Source organism: Pteropus vampyrus, unplaced genomic scaffold, assembly GCF_000151845.1.
Source record: "Pteropus vampyrus isolate Shadow unplaced genomic scaffold, Pvam_2.0 Scaffold63, whole genome shotgun sequence".
NCBI classification, from domain to species: domain Eukaryota; kingdom Metazoa; phylum Chordata; class Mammalia; order Chiroptera; family Pteropodidae; genus Pteropus; species Pteropus vampyrus.
The window spans coordinates 2,141,175-2,161,470 of NW_011888844.1; the positions used below are offsets into that span (position 1 = coordinate 2,141,175).

General features: G+C 33.1%; 1 protein-coding gene across 1 annotated transcript in view; it reads right to left on the reverse strand.

Moving 5' to 3' along the window:
* HDX (highly divergent homeobox) overlaps nt 1-20,296 on the reverse strand; it is a 180,034-nt gene that overhangs the window by 126,178 nt on the left and 33,560 nt on the right. Inside the window, exon 3 of the mRNA XM_011361148.1 lies at nt 19,057-20,172. Within this exon, the coding sequence (XP_011359450.1) occupies nt 19,057-20,172 (1,116 nt within the window). The remainder of the gene's footprint in view (nt 1-19,056; nt 20,173-20,296) is intronic.

Consider the following 20,296-nt stretch of genomic DNA (forward strand, 5'->3'; position numbering starts at 1 on the left):
ATGTTTTAAATAATTTTAAAGGAATTTTTACCCTATTTCACTTTATACAATTTAGATACTAAATATAACTCTGCTGTGATATATCTGCTAGACTATGAGATTATTAAGGACAAGGTATCATGTTTAAAATAATTTAGTTTAATTATTTTTATATAGTCACGCAGGGAATATACACCAAAAAATCATTTATTTGATTTCAAAATATTTGTTATAAAGACAATTCCACACATATATGGTATATTCTATTTAAAATTTTTCAGACTGGTTTATGGGTCTAGTAAAGCTTCTATGTGAAATATATTTTGCGTGAGCAAGGAAAACTAAGTATATTATTAATTAGCATGCCATTAAATGAAATTTGATTAATTGAAACAATAACTTTATATAAGACATGAATGCAAAGGTACATTATATCTAATTCTGTAAAAAATGTAGAGCCATTGAAGATTTTTAAGTAAATGAGTTCTATGGTCAGAACTATATTTGTATACATTAAGATGATTAATTTGACTAAATGTGTATAATGAATAAGTATAGAATATTTTATAATAGTTTAGTCAAGAGGTAACCCAGGCTTGGAACTAGTTTAGAGTAGGTAATAACCATGTTTTTCAGCAAAGTTCAGCAGCAAGAGATTCATAAATCAATGTTTCAGATTTTCATCATTTATTATGGTATTAATTGAGCATTAAAATCTATAAATCATTCTGTTTTAATAAGCAATGCTTCTTAGATGTTTTCAATTATGAGGTATAAAGTACAGAAGACACTGCTGGACATGTGCCTAATTTAAAAAAAAGAAAAAACATTGCCCATTTAAAGAAACAAAAATAAATCTCCATATAATACCCCAAAGAAACACAGACATCAAACTTACTCAACAAGTATTTTAAAACCAGTATCTTAAATATACTCAAAAAACTAAAGGAAAAGATAGACAAAACAAATTAAGGAAAATCAGAGAGATATGTATAAACAAAAGGAGAATATCAACAAATGAATAGAAAATATGAAAAAGCTAAACAGAAAATTTGGAGCTGAAAAATACGATAAATGAAAATTTTACTACAGAAGTTCAACATAAGACTGGAAGAGGTAGAAGAAAGAATCCATGAACTTAAAGATAGGTTATTTGATAGTATCATGTTTGAGAAACAAAAAGAAAAAAATCATTTAAAAAAAAAGTGAACAGTACCGAAAAGACTTTTGGAGCATCAACGAGCAGATGAACGCAACCATTATAGAAGTCCCAGAAGGAAAAGAGAAAGAAAAAGTGGCAGAAAGATGATTTAAAGAAATAATAGCTTAAAATTTCAGAAATTTGTGGAAAGTCATTGATATAGAAATCCAAGAAGCTTTAAAGCTGCAAGTAAGGAAAATAGAAACAAATCCACATGGAGACACATAATCAAACTGTTAAAAGACAAAGACAAGGATTGAATTTTGGAAGCAGCAAAAGTGACTCATCGTATACAAGAAGTGTCAATAATAATCTTAATAAGATTATTAGAGTTGTTCTTAGCCAAAAGCTTGCAGGTGAGAAAGGAGTTGGATGCAACGCTGAAAAAATAAAAAAGTCAATTGAGAATTATATATCCAGCAAAACTGTTTTTTGAAAGTGAGGGAGAAATTAGACATTTCCATATAAATATAAGTTGAGAGAGTTTATTATCACTAGGTCTGCCCGTGCAAGAAATGCTGAAGAGAGTCCTTCGAGTTGAAACAAAAAATACTAGACATTAAATCAAAGCCATATGAAATTCTAAATTTCCAGTAAATGTAAATACATGGACAGATATTAAAACCAGTATTACTGTAATTTTTGGCTTATAACTCTACTTCTCAATTTTCTACAGGAATTTGAAAACAAAGGCACACAATTAAATATAAATTTATGTAAATGCGTACAAAATACATAAAGATGTAATTTGTAGCATCAGTAAAATAAAGTGGGTGGCCAGAGCTCTAAAGGAATAATGTTTCTGTATGCAATTGAATTTAAGTGAGTATCGATTTAAAATAGATTAGTATATAAAAGCAACGAACAAACAGGACAAACAAATAGAGACTCAGGGACATGGACAATAGACTAGTGGTTACCAGAGGCGGCGAGGGGAGAGAAGAGAGGTAGTTGGGGTAAAAGGGGTCAAATATGTGGTGACAGAAAGAAATCTAACTATGGGTGGTGAACACACAATGCTATATATATATGCATTACTGTTGAATTGTACACCTGAAACTTACTAGCTTTCATTAACCAATGTTACCATAATAAAAAATTAATTAAGATAAATAAATAAACACATATAACTAAATTAAAGTACAAATACATGTAATAAAGCATGAGTAGAAGTCAAAAAAAAAAGAAACATGTATAGACAAGGATGGGATGGGGACAAGATTGCTGAGTTTAACTTTTTTATGTAATAATTTTGACTTCTGAACCATGTAAATGTTTCACATATTCAAAACTAAGGAAAGAAACAAAAAGCAAAACCTAAAATCAAACATAAACCTAAGTAAAAGAAACTATCAAATGTAAAACAAACAAAACAAAACAAAACAAAACAAAATAGATTGGTATAACTTTAAGAAATTACAGATAATCCCCATGATAACCACAAAAAATCTATACAATATGTACGAAAGATGAGAAGGAAATTAAAACGGGTCACTGCAAAAACAATACAATAGAAAGGAAGTTAGTACTGCTGGAAATGAGGGATAAAAACATAAGGCATACAGAAAATAACTAATATAATGGCAATAGAAAGTCTTTTGAGATCAGTAATTATTTTAAATGTAATTTGATTGTATTTTCCAATTAAAAGACAGATTGAAATAATAGATCAAAAAAACAGGATTAAGTTATATTGTGTCAATAACAGACTTACTTTAGATCTAAGGACCCTTACCTTACACCGCATACAAAATTAGCTCAAGTGGAACAAAAGCCTAAACATAAAGGCTAAAACTATAAAATTATTAAAAGAAGACATAGGGGAATAGCTTCATGTCATTAGATTTGGCAATTATTTCTTAAATATAATATCAAAAGCATAAGCAACAAAAGAAACAATAGATAATTTAAAATACATCAAAATTAAAAACATGATAAGAAACAGTAGATTAGATAAAGCAGAGGATCGAATCAGTGATTTAGAAAAGCAGCCAATTAGAACAGCAGCAATAAAAAGAATGTAAAAATATAGTTTAAGAGATCTCTGGGACAACATCAAGTGTACCAACATTTACATCATAGGGGTACCAAAAGGAGAAGAGAGGGAGCAAGAAATTAAAAATCTATTTGAATAAATAAAGTAGGCAAACGTTCTTAACCGGCAAGGAGATAGACATACAAGCTCAGGAAGTGCAGAATCCCAATCAAGATGAATCCAAACAGGCCCACACTGAGACACATCATCATTAAAATGCCAAAAGTTAAAGACAAAGACAGAATCTTACAAACAGCAAGAGAAAAGCAATTGGTCACCTATAAGGGAGTTTCCATAAGATTCTCAGATGGTTTCTCCTCAGACACATTGCAGGCCAGAAGGGACTGGCATGAAATATTTTAATTGATGAAAAACAGGCCTACAACCAAGATTACTCTACACAATAAAGGTACCATTTAGAATCCAAGGAGAGATAAAGAGCTTCCCAGACAACAAAAGGGTAAAAGATTGCATCAACACCAGACGAGTATTGCAAGGAATGTTAGAGTTAAGAAAAAGAAGAAAAAAAGATAAAAAATGTGAATAATAAAATGGCAATAACTACATATCTATCAACAATTATGTCAAATAGAAATGGATTAACTTCTTCAATCAAACAATAGTGTGGTTTAATGGATAAGCAAACAAGACTCTTACTATACTGCCTACAAGAGATTCATTTTAGATAAAAAGACAAATAGACTGAAAGTAAAGGGATGGAAAATGATATTTCATGAAAATGGAAATTAAAAAAAAATCTGGGGTAGCAATATTTATATTAGACAAAATAAACTTTAAAACATGGAATACCATTCAGCCATAAGGAAATAATGAAATCTTGCCATCTGTAACAACATGGATGGACATAGAGGGTGTTGTGTTGAGCGGAGTAAGTCAGACAATGAAAGACAAATGCCATGTGATTTCACTTACATGTGGAATCTAAAGAACAAAATAAATAAACAAACAAAACAGAAACAAACTCAAAGATACAGGGAACATTTTGATGGTTACCAGATGGGAGAGGTTTTGGGAAATAGGTGAAAAGGGAAAGAGATTAAGAAGTACAAATTAGCAGTTACAAAACAGTCTTGGGGATGTAAAGTATAGCATAAGGAATATGGTCAATAATATTATAATAACTATGTATGGTGTTAAATGGGTACTAGCTTTATTGGGGTGACCACTTCATAAGTTATATAAATATCTAATCGCCATATTGTACACCTGAGACTAATATAATATTGTACGCCGATTATAATTAAAAACATTAAAATTATTTTTTTAAAAAGTACAAATTGCCAATTATAAAAACAGTCATGGAGACGTAAAGTACAGCATAGAGAATATAGTCCATAATATTATAATAACTATGTGTGGTGTCAGATGGGTACTAGACTTATCGGGGTGATCACTTTCTATGTTATATGAGTCTAATCACTATGTTGTATACCTGAAACTAATATAATATTGTATGTCAATTCTAATTGGAAAAATAGAAAAAATATTTAAAAAAATAAAAATACAAGTAAACAGAAGAATTTACTAGAATTTCAAAAGTAGACCTGACCATGCAGATGAAAGGATCAGCCACCTGGAGTATAGGACATTGGAAATTACCCAGTCAGAGGAGTAAAAGAAAGAATGAAAAAGAATGAAGAAAGCCTACAGGAGTCATGAGACACAGGAAAAGAAACAATATTCGTATTATGGGAATTCAAAAAGAAGAGAAGGATAAAGAGACAAAGTATATTTAAAGCAATATAGCTGAAAAATTCCCTAACTTGGGAAGATAAATGGTCATCCAGTTCCATCACACTCAAAAATTCTCAAATAGGTTGAACCCAAACAGGGCTACATTAAACATATTATAGTTGAATTGTCAAAAGTCAAAGACAAAGGAAGAATTTTGCAATAAGCAAGAGAAAAAAAGGAAAGTTACGTACAAGAGAATCATCATAAGACTGTTCTGGGATATCTCAATAGAACATTTTTTTTGGGGGGGGGGCCAGGAAAGAATGGGAGGACATATTCAAAATATTGAATATGTCAATCAAGCATTCTATACATGGAGAAGCTGTCCTTCAGAAATAAATGAAGGATAAAGAATTTCCTGAAAAAGTAAAAGTTGAAGTTCTTTAGCAGCAGACCACTTATCAATAATCACTCTAAATGTAAATTGATTAAATTATCCAATAAAAAAAGACATAGAATGGATGAATGGATAAAAAACACAAGATTCAATAATGTGCTATCTATAGGCGATGAACTTTAGTCTTAAAGACAAACATAGCTAGAGAGCAAAGGAATGGAAAAAGACATTTCAAGCAAAAGGTAACCAAAAAAAGCAAAGCCAACTATACTTACATCAGACAAAATAGGTTTTAACCTAAAAATGGTAAAAAGAGACAAATAAAACCATTATGTGGGGATCAATACACCAAGAACATATAACAATTATAAACACTTATGTGTCCAACATCAGAGCAACTAAATATATAAAGCAAAAACTAACAGTGCTGAAAGGAGAAATGAACAGTAATGCAATAATATTTGGGGACTTTACTACCCTCCTCTCAGCAATGGATAGATCATACAGAGATTCAATAAGAAAACAGTGAATTTGAACAACACAATAAATCAAAAATTCTAACAAATATATACAGAGCATTCAAATGACAGCAGAATATGCATTTTCCTCAAGTGCACAAGAAACACATTCTATGATAGACCATATATTCGGAAACAAAACATGTTGTAGCAAATTCAAAAAGACTGAACTCATGCCCAGTAACTTCTCTGAGAGCAATGGCATGAAACTAGAAATCGGTTACAAAAAGAAAACTGGAAAATTCTCAAACACATGGAAATTAACACTCTCCTGAACAAACAATATATCAAAGAAAAAATTAAAGGGAGAAATAAAGAAGTTTCTTGAGACAAACAAAAATGGAAATACAACATATCAGAACTTACAGAATGCAGCAAATGCAATTCTAAAAGGAAAGTTCACAGCAATAAAAACCTACATCTAGAAACAAGAAAGATCTCAACTAATCTAAGTCTACACTTAAAGGTAATAGAAAAAAACAAACTGTGCCCAAATATAGCAGATGAAAGGAAATAGTGAAAATAAGAGCAGAAATAAATCAAATAGAAAACAGGATAAAATAAAAAAAAATAACAAAACTAAGAGGTGGTTCTTTGAAAAGATAAACAAATTTGATAAACTTTTAGCTAGACTAACCAAAGAAAAAATAGAGGACCCAACTCAACAAAATTGCAAATGAAAGAGGGGACATTACTACTGACACCACACAAATGAAAAGTATCGTAAGAGGCTACTCTGAACAACTATACAGCAACAAATTAAACAACCTGGAAGTAATGGAAAAATTCTTGGAGGCATATAATCTACTAAGATTGAATAAGAAAGAAATAGAAAATTTGAACAGATCAATTACTCATATGGATACTGAATTAGTAATCAAAATCTCTCAACAACATAAAAGAGCCAGGAACAGTTGGTTTCACTGGTGAATTTTACTGAACATTTAAAGAAGAATTGATGCAAATCTTCCTCAAAATCTTCCAAAAAATGAACAAGAAGGAACACTCGTAAATTAATTTTACTCAGTCTGCATTACCCTGATAACGAAGTCACAAAAGAATACTACAAAAACAAAACTATAGGCCAATATCCATGATAAATATAAATGCAAAAATTCTCATTAAAATACTAGCAAACCAAATTCAGCAGCACATGAATAGTAGAATTTGCCATTATCGAGTGGCATTTATCCCTGGGATGTAAGAATAGTTCAACATACACAAATCAATCAATGTGACAATCACATTAATAGATAAAAAAGAAAAAAATATGACCACTTCGACAGATGCAGAAAAAGCATTTGACAAAATTCAATATGTTTGTTATTTAAAAAAAAACTCAATAAATTGGGTATAAAAGTAACGCACCTCAAAATAAAAAAAAAAGTCATATATGACAAGCTCATGGTAAACATCATACTTAATGGTGTAAGGATGAAAGCTTTTCCTCTAAGATAAGGAACAATACAAGGGCACCCACTTTCATTCAACCAAATAGTGAAAGTTCCAGCCAGGGTAATCAGATAAGAAAAAGAAGTAAAAGGCATCAGAATTCGAAAGGAAGAAATAAAACTGTTTCTATTTGCAGACGAAATGGCTTTATATATAGGAAACCCTAAAGACTCTATCAAAAACGTTAGATCTAATCAACAAATTCAGTAAAGTTGCAGGATACAAAATTAACATACAAAAATCAGTAATGTTTCTATATACTAGCAACAAATTATCTGAAAAAAAGAATAAAGAAAACAATCCCATTTACAATAGAATTAAAAACAACAAAACACTTAGAAATAAATTTAACCAAAAGAGGTGAAAGACCTCTACTCTGAAAATTACAAGATATTTATGAAAGACATAAGTAAATGGAATAGTATCCATGTTCATGGATTGGAGAGATTCATATATCTTAAATGTCCAAAAACCCAACTCCATCTGTAGATTCAATACAATCCCACTTAAGATTCTAGTGGCACTTTTTACTAAAGTAGAAAATAATCCAAAAGTTTATATGGAACCAAAAAAGACTTCAAATAACCAAAGCAATACTGAGAAGAAACAAAGTAGTAGGCATCACACTTCCTGATTTCAAGTTATATGAAAAAGCTATAGTAATCAAAAAAGTATGGTACTGACATAAAACAGACACATACGCCAATGGAACTGAATCAAGATCTCAGAAATAAACTATTATATTTATGGTCAATTAAAATTTGACAAGGAATCCAAGAATACTTAATGGAGAAAATACGTTCTGTTTAATAAATACTGCTGATAAATTGGATATTTACATGTAAAGAAGTCGAAACTAGACCTCTGTCTTACACCATTTGTAAAATTTAACTCGAAATAGATTAAAGACTTAAATGTAAGACCAGAAACCATAAAAATACTAAAAGAAAACATAGGAAAAAACTCCTTGACATAGGACTTGGCAATGAGTTTTTGTCTGTAACACCTAAAGTGCAAGTAACAAAATTTTAAAAATAATTGAGTGAGACTACATCAAACTAAAAATCTCTGCACTTCAAAAGAAACAATCCACAAAATATAAAGACAATGTACAGAATGGGAAAAATATCTATAAGCCATATATCTGATAAAGGATTAATATCCAAAAGATATAATGGAGTCATACGACTCAATAGCACAAACCTAATAATCCAATTAATAAATGGGCAAAGGACTTCAATAGACATTTTTCCAAAGAAGATATATGAATACCTAACAAGTATATGAAAAGGTTCTCAACATCACCAATCAAAAGGAAAAAGTAAATCAAAACCACAGTGAAATAGCACATCACTTCTGTTAGAATGGTTATTGTCAAAATGACTGGAGATAACAAATGCTGGCAAGAATCTGTATAAAAGGCAACACTTGTGCATTGCTGGTGGAATTTTAAATTGGTACAAACATTAAGGAAAACAGTACGGAGGTTCCTCGAAATGTTAAAAATAGAACTATCATATGATTGAGCAATTCCACTTCTGGAAATATATCCACTATCAATGAAAACACTTTTTCAAAGAGATATTCGCACTCCCATGTTCATAGCAGCATTATTTACAATAGCCAAGATATGGAAATAGTCTGTGTCCATAGATGAATGGATAAAGAAGTTATGAAAAATATTCAGCTGTGAAAAGGAAGGAAGTCCTGCCATTGGTGACAACATGGATCAACCTTGAGGGTATTATTCTAAATGAAATAAATCAGACAGAAAAAGACAAATACTGTATGATCTCATTTATATGTGGAATGTAAAAAAAAAAAAAAACTCATAGAAAAAGAGATCAGACTTGTGGTTACCAGAGGTTGTGTGCATTGTGGGGTGGTAACTGAATGAAGGTGTTCAAAATGTACAAACTTTCAGTTATAAGATAAATAAGTACTAAAGACATAATGTACAATATAATAATTGCAGTTAACACTGCTGTATGGTATACTTGAAAGTTGTTAAGAGAGTAGTCCCCAAGAGTTTTCATCACAAAGAATTTTTTTTTTCCTTTTTTTATGTATATAAGATGATGGATGTTAACTACACCTAATGTGGTAATTTCACAATATAAATGACTGAAATCATTATACTAAACACCTTATACTTATAATGCGCTATAAGTCAATTGTATCTTAATAAAACAAAAAAAAAGTTAAAATAATTACTAAAAATTTTAAAAAAGATATAATACTCCATATTAATAGAATAAAGGAAGATGCATATGAATATCTCATTAGACGTAGAAATAGCATTTGACAAAAATCAACACACTTTCATGACAAAAGCACTAAACAAACCAGGAATAAAAGAGAATCTCCTCATCCTGATAAAGAGCATCCACAAAAAGCAACAGGTAACATCATATTTAATTGTGAGTGACTGAATGTTTTCCATCTAAGATTGAGAAGAAGAGAAACATGTCTGGTCATACCACTTATATTTAACATTGCACTGGAGTTGCTAGCAATTAGTCAAGAAAAATAAATAAAATGCAGTAAAGTTTTACACAAGTAAAACTATCCGTTCTTGTAGATGACATGATTTTATATATAGAAAAACTTAAGGAATCCACTAGTATCTAAGTAAATATTAATTCAGTACATTATTAGGATATATGATTGAAATGTAAAAATTGATAAACAATCTAACAATTAAATTAAGAAAGAAATTCCATCTAAATAGCATCGAAAAGAGTTATACACTTAGGAATAAATTTAACAAAATAAGTGCAAGAATTATCTACTGAAAAGTAGAACATATTGTTAAAAGAAATTATAGAAGATGTAATGAGTGGAAAGGCATACATGGATCAGAAGATACAATATTTGATATGGCAATATCCTAAATTGATATACAGATGGAACATAATTTATCAAAATTCCAGTTGGCTTTTTCGTAGAAATTGACAAGTTGATCCTAAAATTCATATGCAAATGAAAGGTACCCAGAATAGACAAAATAATTAAAAAAAAACCAACGAAACCCTCAGCTGGAGGACTCACACTTTTCAATTTTAAAACTTACCACAAAGCTACAGTTATCAAAAAATGTATTAGTATAAAATAGACTATATATAAATACATATATAAATATATATATAAAATAGAATTGAGAGTCCACAAGTAAACTCTTACATATGATCAACTGATTTTGAGAAGGATGGCTAGACCATTCAATGAAAGATGTATAGAATTTTCAACAAATGATGCTGTGACAACCAGGTATCCATATGAAAAAGAACCAAGATGAACTCTCACCTCACACTATACACAAACACTTTCTTAAAACAGGTGAAAGGCCTACATGTAAGATATACAAGTAAAAAATTCTTAGAAGAATACATAAAGGTCAGTCTTCATTACTTTGGCTTAGAAATTAGTTTCTTAGATACACCAAAAGCACAAGTGATAATAGAAAAAAATAGGTAAATTGAACTTTACCAAATTAAAAATGTTTGTGTATAAACAGTACCCTCAAGAAAGTGAAAAGATAGCATATGGAATGAAAGCAAATTCTTGCAAGTCATGAATCTAATAAGGATTAGTATAAAGAATATATAAAAAACTAAACACTTATAACTCAAAAAGAGCCAATTTTAAAAATAGAGAAATTATCTGAATAAATTTTTTTTTCCAAGTAAAGTATTCACATGGCTAATAAGCTCATGAAAAGAGGGTTAACATTGTTAGCTATCAGGGAAATGCAAATAAAAATCATCATGAGATATTTTATACCCATGATAGCTATAATAAAAATGACTGACATAACAAGTGTTGGTTAGGATCTGGAGAAATATTGGACCCCTTATACATTGAGATGAGAGTATAAAGGGCTTCAGCTACTTGGGGAAAAAATTTGGCAGTTCCTCAAAACATTAAGCATAGAGTTCAACTATGAACTAGAAATCCACTCCTAGATATATACCTCCCAAATTTGAAAACAGGTCAACACAAAAATTTGCATATGAATGCTATAGCAGCATTATTCAAAATAGATGTAAAAACAACTCAAATGTCCAGCAACTAATAAATAGATAAACAATATATGCTATATACATACAATGTAATATCATAGAGCAATAAAATGAAGTACTGATACATATGATAACCTTGACAATCCTTAAAAAAATTATGCTAACTGAAAGAAGTCAGTTACAAAGGTATGATTACATTTATAATAATATCCAGAATACATAAATCCACAGAAACAGAAAAAAAGATTAGTGGTTTTCTAGTGCTAGGATGGGAGATTTGGTGATAATGGGTATTTAGTTCATTTTTGAGGTTATTAAATGTTTTAAAATCAGATTGTGCTGCTATTTGAACAACTCTATGAATATATTAAGAAACAACTTTATTATACACTCTAATATGTGAATTCTATATTATGTGAATTATATCGCAATAAAGTTGTTTTAAAATGATCCCTGCTCACTACAGCTATTCAACACAGATTATTGTTGTTACTTTTTTGAGGTTGAATATTCCTGAGAGTTATTTTAACAAAGTCATTCAATCTTACTGGTCCTTCCTCACTTTCCTCAGGTCAAAATGTCATTTGTGTTAGTTTAGAATGCCATGATGTTCAAAGTTTCTACAACAATTAAACTTTCTTATTTATTTTTAAAAGTGCAATGAAGCCCACAAATACTGAAGAAATTTGGAAGGCACTACCAAAGCACTTTCACTAATGCATTATACTTATAAAGTACCTTTTAAAGGAAGCTCAAATTGCTTTACTTTTATTTACTCCTAAGTCCTTAGGAAGTCCATGAAAGATGAGAATGCAGTTAATTACTCAGTCACAATAATAATCACAACAAAAATCCTGTATTTATAGCATCTGTCTTCCAAAAGGCTCCTATATCATCACATAAATGACCATCAATTATTAAACTTTAATCACCACAGCAGTTTTATGACAAATAGATGGACTGACGAAGAATCAATATGAAAAGTGAATGGCACTTTTGAGAACGATATGGTTGCAATCTGTCCCTAAAGAAGTGAGGTTAGCCTGGAGAATTTCTGAAATATAACTGGGCTATAGTATCTTGGTATTGCAACCTCCTGATAGTTTTCTTACTACAATTTAACCCTTAATATGATATCCTCAAGTGGCTCCAAAACAGCTGGTTTTAACTTCTTAGGATCCCCTAGTATTTCTTCAATCTGTACTCCTTCACCTAGATAGTTTGGAACTAGATTATCCTCCAGGAATAGTTTGAAGATACTAAGTGTAACAGAGAGAAGCAGATATAGCTGGTACATAGTCTCAGGGTCAAACTAAATAGAATCGCTTGTTTGCTTATAGTTTCGTAGCTAGAAAACTGCCAAAATGGCCACAGGTTCTATTTTTCTAAGTCCTAATGTAACAGTAATATGGCTATTGTAGTATATCTTCATTAAAATCTTAGAGGATAGCTAACATGGACTGAATGTCCCAGCTAAATTCACATGTTGAAAACTAATCCTAATGTGATGGTATTTAAAGGTGGGACTTTTGGGAGATGGCTAGGCCATAAGGATGGAGCCCTCATGAATGGGAATAGTGCTTTTACAAAAATAGACCCCAGGAAGTTCCCTTTTTCCTTCTGCCATATGAGGACGCAGAAGACAGACATCAATGCAGTAGGAAGTGGGCTATCGCCAGACACAGAATCTGCCATCATCTTGATCTTGGGTTTCCCAGCTTCCAGAACTATGAGAAATAAATGTTTGTTGTTTAAGCACCCAGACTATAGTATTTTTTGTTATAGCAGCCCAAATAGACTGACACTTTAATCCTTATGGATTATGCTTCCCCAGGCTGCCTTAGTTTCCCCAAATCTCAACTAATTAAAAGAAAGGAGAGCCAAAGTGATGCCCCAAGGATTCTCTGCAGGCATTCTACCATATTGCCTCAGGTCAAGTTGGCGAAGGTATGGTATAATATAAATAGTTATACATGAGCTTTTCAATATGTAGATTATGGTGAGGTCGATAGCTGATATCAAGTCTTAAGCAAGCACTACAGCTATTTTTCCTCAATGATCCTGTGATAATTATGGGTTCTGCAATATTTTACTTGAAATAAAATGTAAAGCGCATCACACTTTATATTTTACCTTACCATCCCCTATTTTCCTCACCTTCCTTCCATCCTTTTTGTTAAAGAAATAAAATGGAATAAAAAGAAGACCTAGACTAGCGGAGTCTCATTAACTTTATAACTATGAGGTTGTAAATATAAAAAAGTTTATGTGTCAGGGAATGTACAAGGAGCCTTACACATAATGTGCCATTTCATGTAACAGCATTCTTGAAAAGTAGGTGTTAATAAAGACATTATACAAATAAGAAAACTGTTACACAGAGAGGTTATGACACTTGCCCAAGATAGCACGAGTACAAAGTGGCAGAGCCTAGATTTGACCTAGGTCTATCAGTCCTTAAGCTCATGCTCTAAATCGTTACATCAGACAGCCTTTCTTTAAAAAAAAAAATTACTATTCAAAAAAAGGGGATGTGAATTTACAGTCAAGGTGGCGGAGTAGGTAAACACTGTGCTCGCCTCCTCTCGTTACAACAACAAAATTACAACTAAATTACAGAACAATAATCAATGAGAATCACCTGAAGCCTCACTGAACAGAAGTCCTATAAGGACGTACAAAAGAAGCTCATCAAGATGGGTAGTGGGGAAGAGACATGGAATGGGATGGTCCAACACCCACGTTTGGCCATAAAAATTAAGAGGGGTCTCTTGGCTGTGGAGGTTCCTCCAGAGGAGTAAGGGGTCCTAGCCCCATACCAGGATCCCTAGAATAGGGCTTGGGTGCTGGAAAGAGAAGTCCCCACAAATCCTAGCTCTGAAACTAGTGGAGACTGTGGCTGAGTGAAATGGAAGACTGCTGGAGTCACAGACATACCTCTTAAAGGGCCTACGCACAAACTTACCCACTGACAACTCACTCCCTCTGAGTTCCAGTGCTGGGGCAGCAGCTCAACAGGCACCAGGGACATACAGGGAGGAAATGAATTGTCTGGCTAGGGTTAGAGCTGAAGGGGCACCTTTTCCCTAGACAGAAATACAGACAGAAGCCATTGCTCTTTTGTTGAGCCCTTCTCTTACCCAGTCTGCACACATAGGCCTAGCTGGGCTCCATATCTGAGTTTCTATCAAATTGGAAAACCATTCACCACACCCTAGTGATTCCCTGAGACCCCACCCCACCCGACTGCAGACCCACCTAGGTCATTTCCATTGGCTTTTCCATACAAATAGCCAGTCTTGGCTTATGCTGCAGACTTTCCTAAAATCTCTCAAAGGTTGACAAACCTCCAACAAGTATCATCTGGCCTCAGCATGCCCAGTACGTCTTGTTAAGCAGCCCCAGTCGTAGCACTACCGGCAGCATGCCTGGGTTTGCAGCTTAGCCTTGCAGGCACCTTCAAGCACAGCCCAAGTGGCAGCCATGTGCAGAATGCTTGGTGGCATATGACAGGTGACCCCAGGAAGGGCACAGGCTGCAGCTAAACTTGGCCTGAGGCAGGGCCCCTCTCAGGAAGCCCTGATCTGCAGTCTGGTATCCAGCTTCGATCTGAGCCAGAGCAACACCTGGGGTCACATCTGAGGATGACACACCCACAAGGCAGACAGGGCAGGCACTAAAGACCTGATAAAGCAAATCCTGCTCTGTAGTAAGTGTCCCTGCACAGCAGCTTCTCCACTGGTCATGGCCAGTCATCACGACCAGTCCCAGGGTCAATCCTTCCCATTGATAAGCAAACAGCAATAAAGGCTCAACTACAACAGGAGAGCACACACAACCTATAGAAGGGACACACCAGCTCATGCGACCAGGGAGATTGTGCCATTTGGCCCCACAAGACACTTACTACATAAGGCCACACCACTAAGAATGGGAGACACAGCAACCCTACCTAATACATAGAAAAAAATACAGGGAAGCAATCAAAATGGGGAGAGAAAAACAAAAAAAACAAAAAACACACACATCTCAAATGAAAGAACAGAACAAATCTCCAGTAAAAAAAAAAAAAAAAAAGACAAGCGATCCACCATATTCAGTGTTCAAAACACTAGTTATCAATGATCTCAGTGAGAAATTCAGCAGAGATAAGACACATAAAACTGAAAATAGAAAACATAAAAAAGAACCTGTTGGAAATGAAGAATACAATAATTGAAATTAAAAAACTGTATATTAGAAGGAATCAACAGTAGATTAGATAAAGAAGAGGATTGAATCAGTGATTTAGAGGATCAAGTAGCAGAAACATCCAATCAGAATAGCAAAAGAAAAAAGTAATGATAGTTTAAAGGGACTCTAGGGAACCATCAAGTATACCAACATTCACATCAAAGAGGTATCAGAAGGAGAATGGAGAGAGCAAGGAATTGAAAACCTATTTGAAGAAATAATGATAGACAACCTTCCTAACCTGTTGAAGGAAACAGACATACAAGCTCAGGAAGTGTGGAGTCCTAAACAAGATGAACCCAAAGAAGCCCACACCAAAATACATCATAATTAAAATGCCAGAGGATAAAGACAAAGAGACCACCTTAAAATTAGCAAGGGAGCTCCCATAAGACTGTCAGCTGATTTCTCAACAGATAATTTGCAGGCCAGAAAAGACTGTCAGAAAATATTCTGTGATAAAAATTAAGAACCTACAACCAAGATTACTCTGCCCAGCAAAGCTATCATTTAGAATCGAAGGACACATAAAGATCTTTCCAGACAAGAAAAAGTTAAAGGACTTCATCATTGCCAAACCAATATTACAGAAAATGTTAGAGGGACTTCTTTAAGAAGAAAAAGGAAAAAAGAAAAAAATATATGAATAATAAAATGGAAATAACTACATATCTATCAACAATTACTTTAAATGTAAATGGATTAAATGTTCCAATCAAAAGATAGGGTGGCCGAATGGAAAAGAAAAACTGACCTTTACATATGCTGCCTATGAGAGAATGAATGCACATCAAAAGACACACAAAGACTGAAAGTAAAGGGATGGAAAAAGATTTAATGAAAATGTTAATAAAAAAAGAGCTGGGGTAGTAATACTATATCACAGCAGTCCCCAACCTTTTTGGCACCAGGGACCGGTTTTCCTATGAGAATCTAATGCCTGATGATCTGAGGTGGAGCTGAGGCAGTGATGCTAGCACCAGGGAGCAGCTGCAAATACAGATGAAGCCTTGTTTACTCACCCACCACTCAACTCCTGCTATGCAGCTCAGTTCCTAACAGGCCATGGACCGGTACCAGTCTGCACCTGGGGGTGGGGGAACCCTGGTATATCAGACAAAATAAACTTTAAAACAAAGACTATAACAAGAGACAAAGAAAGACCCAGTAATCCTACTTCTTGATATTTATTTGAAGAAACCCAAACACTACTTTGAAGGACCACGTGCATTCATATGTTCATTACAGCTCTATTTACAGTAGCCAAGATATGGAAGCTACCTGGGTGTCCATCAATGGATGAATAGATAAAGAAGAGGTGGTACATATATACAACAGAATATTACTCAGCCTAAAAAAAAAAAAAAAAAAGAATTAAATCTTACCACCTCCAACAATGTGGATGGACCTAGAAGGTATTGTGTTGAGTGGATAAGTCGAAGAAAGACAAAGACAAATGTCATATGATTTCACTTATATGTGGAATCTACAGAACAGGATAAATGAACAAACAAAACAGAAACAAGCGCATAGATATAGAGAGGATTTTGATAGTTATAGGATGTAGAGAGTGAGGGAATGGGTGAAATGGGGAGGAGTTTATGAGGTACAAATTTGTAGTTGCGATATAATCATGGGGATGTATAGCATGGGGAATATAGTAGTATTGTAATAACTATGTATGGTTATTACATAGTCAGATGAGTACTATATTTATCAGAGTGATCACTTCATAAGTTATATAAATGTCTAATCACTGTGCACTCTAAACTAATATAATATTGTTTGTCAACTGAATTTAAAAAAATAAAATAATTAAAATAATAACGGTGAAACTGAAGCTAGTAAAAAATTGCTAAGTTTTATTTCATTTAAAAAGTTATTTTATATAAAACAAATTTAATCTCTTTAAAAGTTCTATCAGGAAAGAAACATATACTATAAAAAGACATCACTATAGGTTAAATTTTCCTTAGGGTAGTGGTTGGCTTATGAAAAATTAAAAATTACACTCTGTTCTCTCAGGCCTCCAAATATTCAAATACAGTTGATATTGTTAGGCTGTATGGTAAAATAGGAAAAAATAATGCTATATTTTGAGTTGCAGTCCTTTTTCTCTCATGAACTGGCTTTGTGATCCTGGACAGGTATTGAAACATGGATTAAATGTCCGTATGTCTAAATTGCCATGAACATTAAATGAGATCAGGTATGTAAAGTGACTCATGGTGCCTAGTATGTGGAAAGCCTTCAACAAATAGTAAATGTTATTGTTTTTACTATCATTAGTAAATACAGAAGGGGTAAAATAGTATAAAAGAGCAGGGAATGAAAAGAGGCTAATGGTATGATTCAATGTTAGTTTAAGCTTGCTTTAGGAAAAAGCAAACAGAAAAATGAGTAGTATCTCAGTAAGAAATGACAACTAATGATGATTATGATGATTATTGAGTACTCTTCTGTTAGTGCTAAGTGCCAGAGGGATATTTCTTATATGCTGTTATTGCTTTTCATTTTGAATCCGAAATTTATAAGATGAAGGGAGGTAAGAGAAGTTTATTCCTTATATTGATTGAGAATAGCCTAAAAACATCTTAAAACTTGGATAAAACTTACATACTGTGGTTGAACAAATTAGTGTCCAGCTAGTAGCAAGAAAAAGTGGAGAACATCCATGCCCTGCTATTCGAATTCTCTGAAGGAGATTTCTCAGAGAGAAGATCTATGTCCTTAAAAGATGTTCTAAGGTAACATGTACCTCACTGTTGAGAATATTTGAAGCATATCTAAATAATTAAATTCATGAAACAGTAAAGAAATACCACCTATTTTTGCACAGATCTAAAATTACTTTAATTTTTACTTTGAATATGTCTCTTCCTTATACACATTTTTCAAAAGAACTATCTGATTAATGTTCCACTTAATGTTTGAATAAAGCATTTACTTTTTGAAAAAGCAGTTAGCTGAGTCTTTGCAGGCTTTTACTTCTCAGCCACTGTCACTTAGAGAAATGGTTGACTTGTCTGGCTATGTGTCCAGGGAAAGCACCACTCATCTAGTGACATCTCCCCATACTGCAAGTAAAAACCATTACAAGAATAATCTAGGTTCAAAGGGATGAACCTAGCCACTTTAGTCCTATTTTAGTGATGGGAAATGCCATGTTTCCCAACAGGCTATTATTTCCTGAATAAAATCATTTTAAATGTCAGTAGAAAGCTGCCATGTTATAAAAATGATTATATTCCATGAAGAAAAACTCATTTTAAAAAATGACCAGAAAAGCACAATATTCTTCAAAGAGTTGACCCCAAACCACAATTTTGAAACAAAAATCTCAAATAACTTCAAAATATGAGTTAAGTGACCCAGGTCTCAAGTCTAACTGGATACCAACACAGCTTTTTACACCAAACAATGGTATAAAACAAAACAAAACAAAACAAAACAAAACAACAAACAAAAAAACAAAAACAAAAATAAAAAAAAAACATTAGGGGGAAAAAAAAAGTACACATTACCTGGTAATTGTTTTGGTTTTGTGATAACCTTAATTGGTTTGATGATGCAAAATGTGAAGAAAAATTACTCCGTGATGGATTTGTATTACTGTACATTGTAGTAGATGCTGTATGTAATGAGGTCTGTGGTGTCAAATGGTAGTCTCTGTTTTGATACAGTACATTGTCTGACAGGTCTCTAATATTCACCATTTGTGATTTTGGCATATTTCTTCCTGGTCCTGGCAAAGCTGTACTTTGGTTCTCAGCTCGAAGGGAACTGCAACTTTCATAAAATCTTGAGTAGCTTGGTATCTGTGCTCCCATCAATGCCAACTCTTCCTCTCTGGCATACTCATCATCAGCATCTCCAGTCTCCATTGCAATGGACAAACAAGTTCCTTCTGCTGCATTAGGCTTTTGTGGGGTATTTCCTTCCAGAATTCTCTGGGGGTAATCACTAACTGCTAATGAAAATACTTCACGGATTTCCAAGTTTTGTGTTCTACAGTAAGGATCTCTAATAGGTGTCTTTTGCCCATATAAATTATGTGATCCTAGACCCGTATGTTCAGGTTTATATGACCTTTGAATTCCAACTTCTTCAATTTTGCAAGGTCGGTGGCACACAGATGGCTTTTGAGGTACCATCATCTCAGAGGCTTGCATTGAAGAGCTTCCATAGTTTTTCTTTGTGTGATTGTAAACTGAGTTTCCAGCATTTAGCACACTTGTCTGTCTTGACAAAATAATTGTTTTTTCTCCTAAGAGCAGAGAGGCATTTTTACAGTGTGCTACTTGTCTTTGAACAGGAATATGTAACTGAAACTCGGTATCATTTTTACTGGCTGTTTTCTGAATAGGGATTTTATGTGCTTCTGTAATTTGTGTGTTTGTATGTTTATTTGTTCCTGGCCTACTTGATGAACTGGCTGGGCTATATATACCAGTTACAATAACATCATTATTGGCAGATGTCCAAGAAGACTGTTGGCCTGAGGGTCGAGCCATATTAACCACATTTCTGACTGTTATGTCTGGAGCTGCCAAAGAGGTACCAGACACAGTTCCTGCTGTTGCTGCTCCTGATTCAGAATTTTTACTGCTCATTTTTCTTCTCTTATTGCCAACCCACGTCTGGAAAGATAAAAATGATATTATGGAAAAGTTCTTAACAAAGAAACAAGAAAAAACAATTTATAAGTAATAAATTGTATTCTCATTTGTCATAGAATCAAGGTTTATACAAATTAAAAGAAAA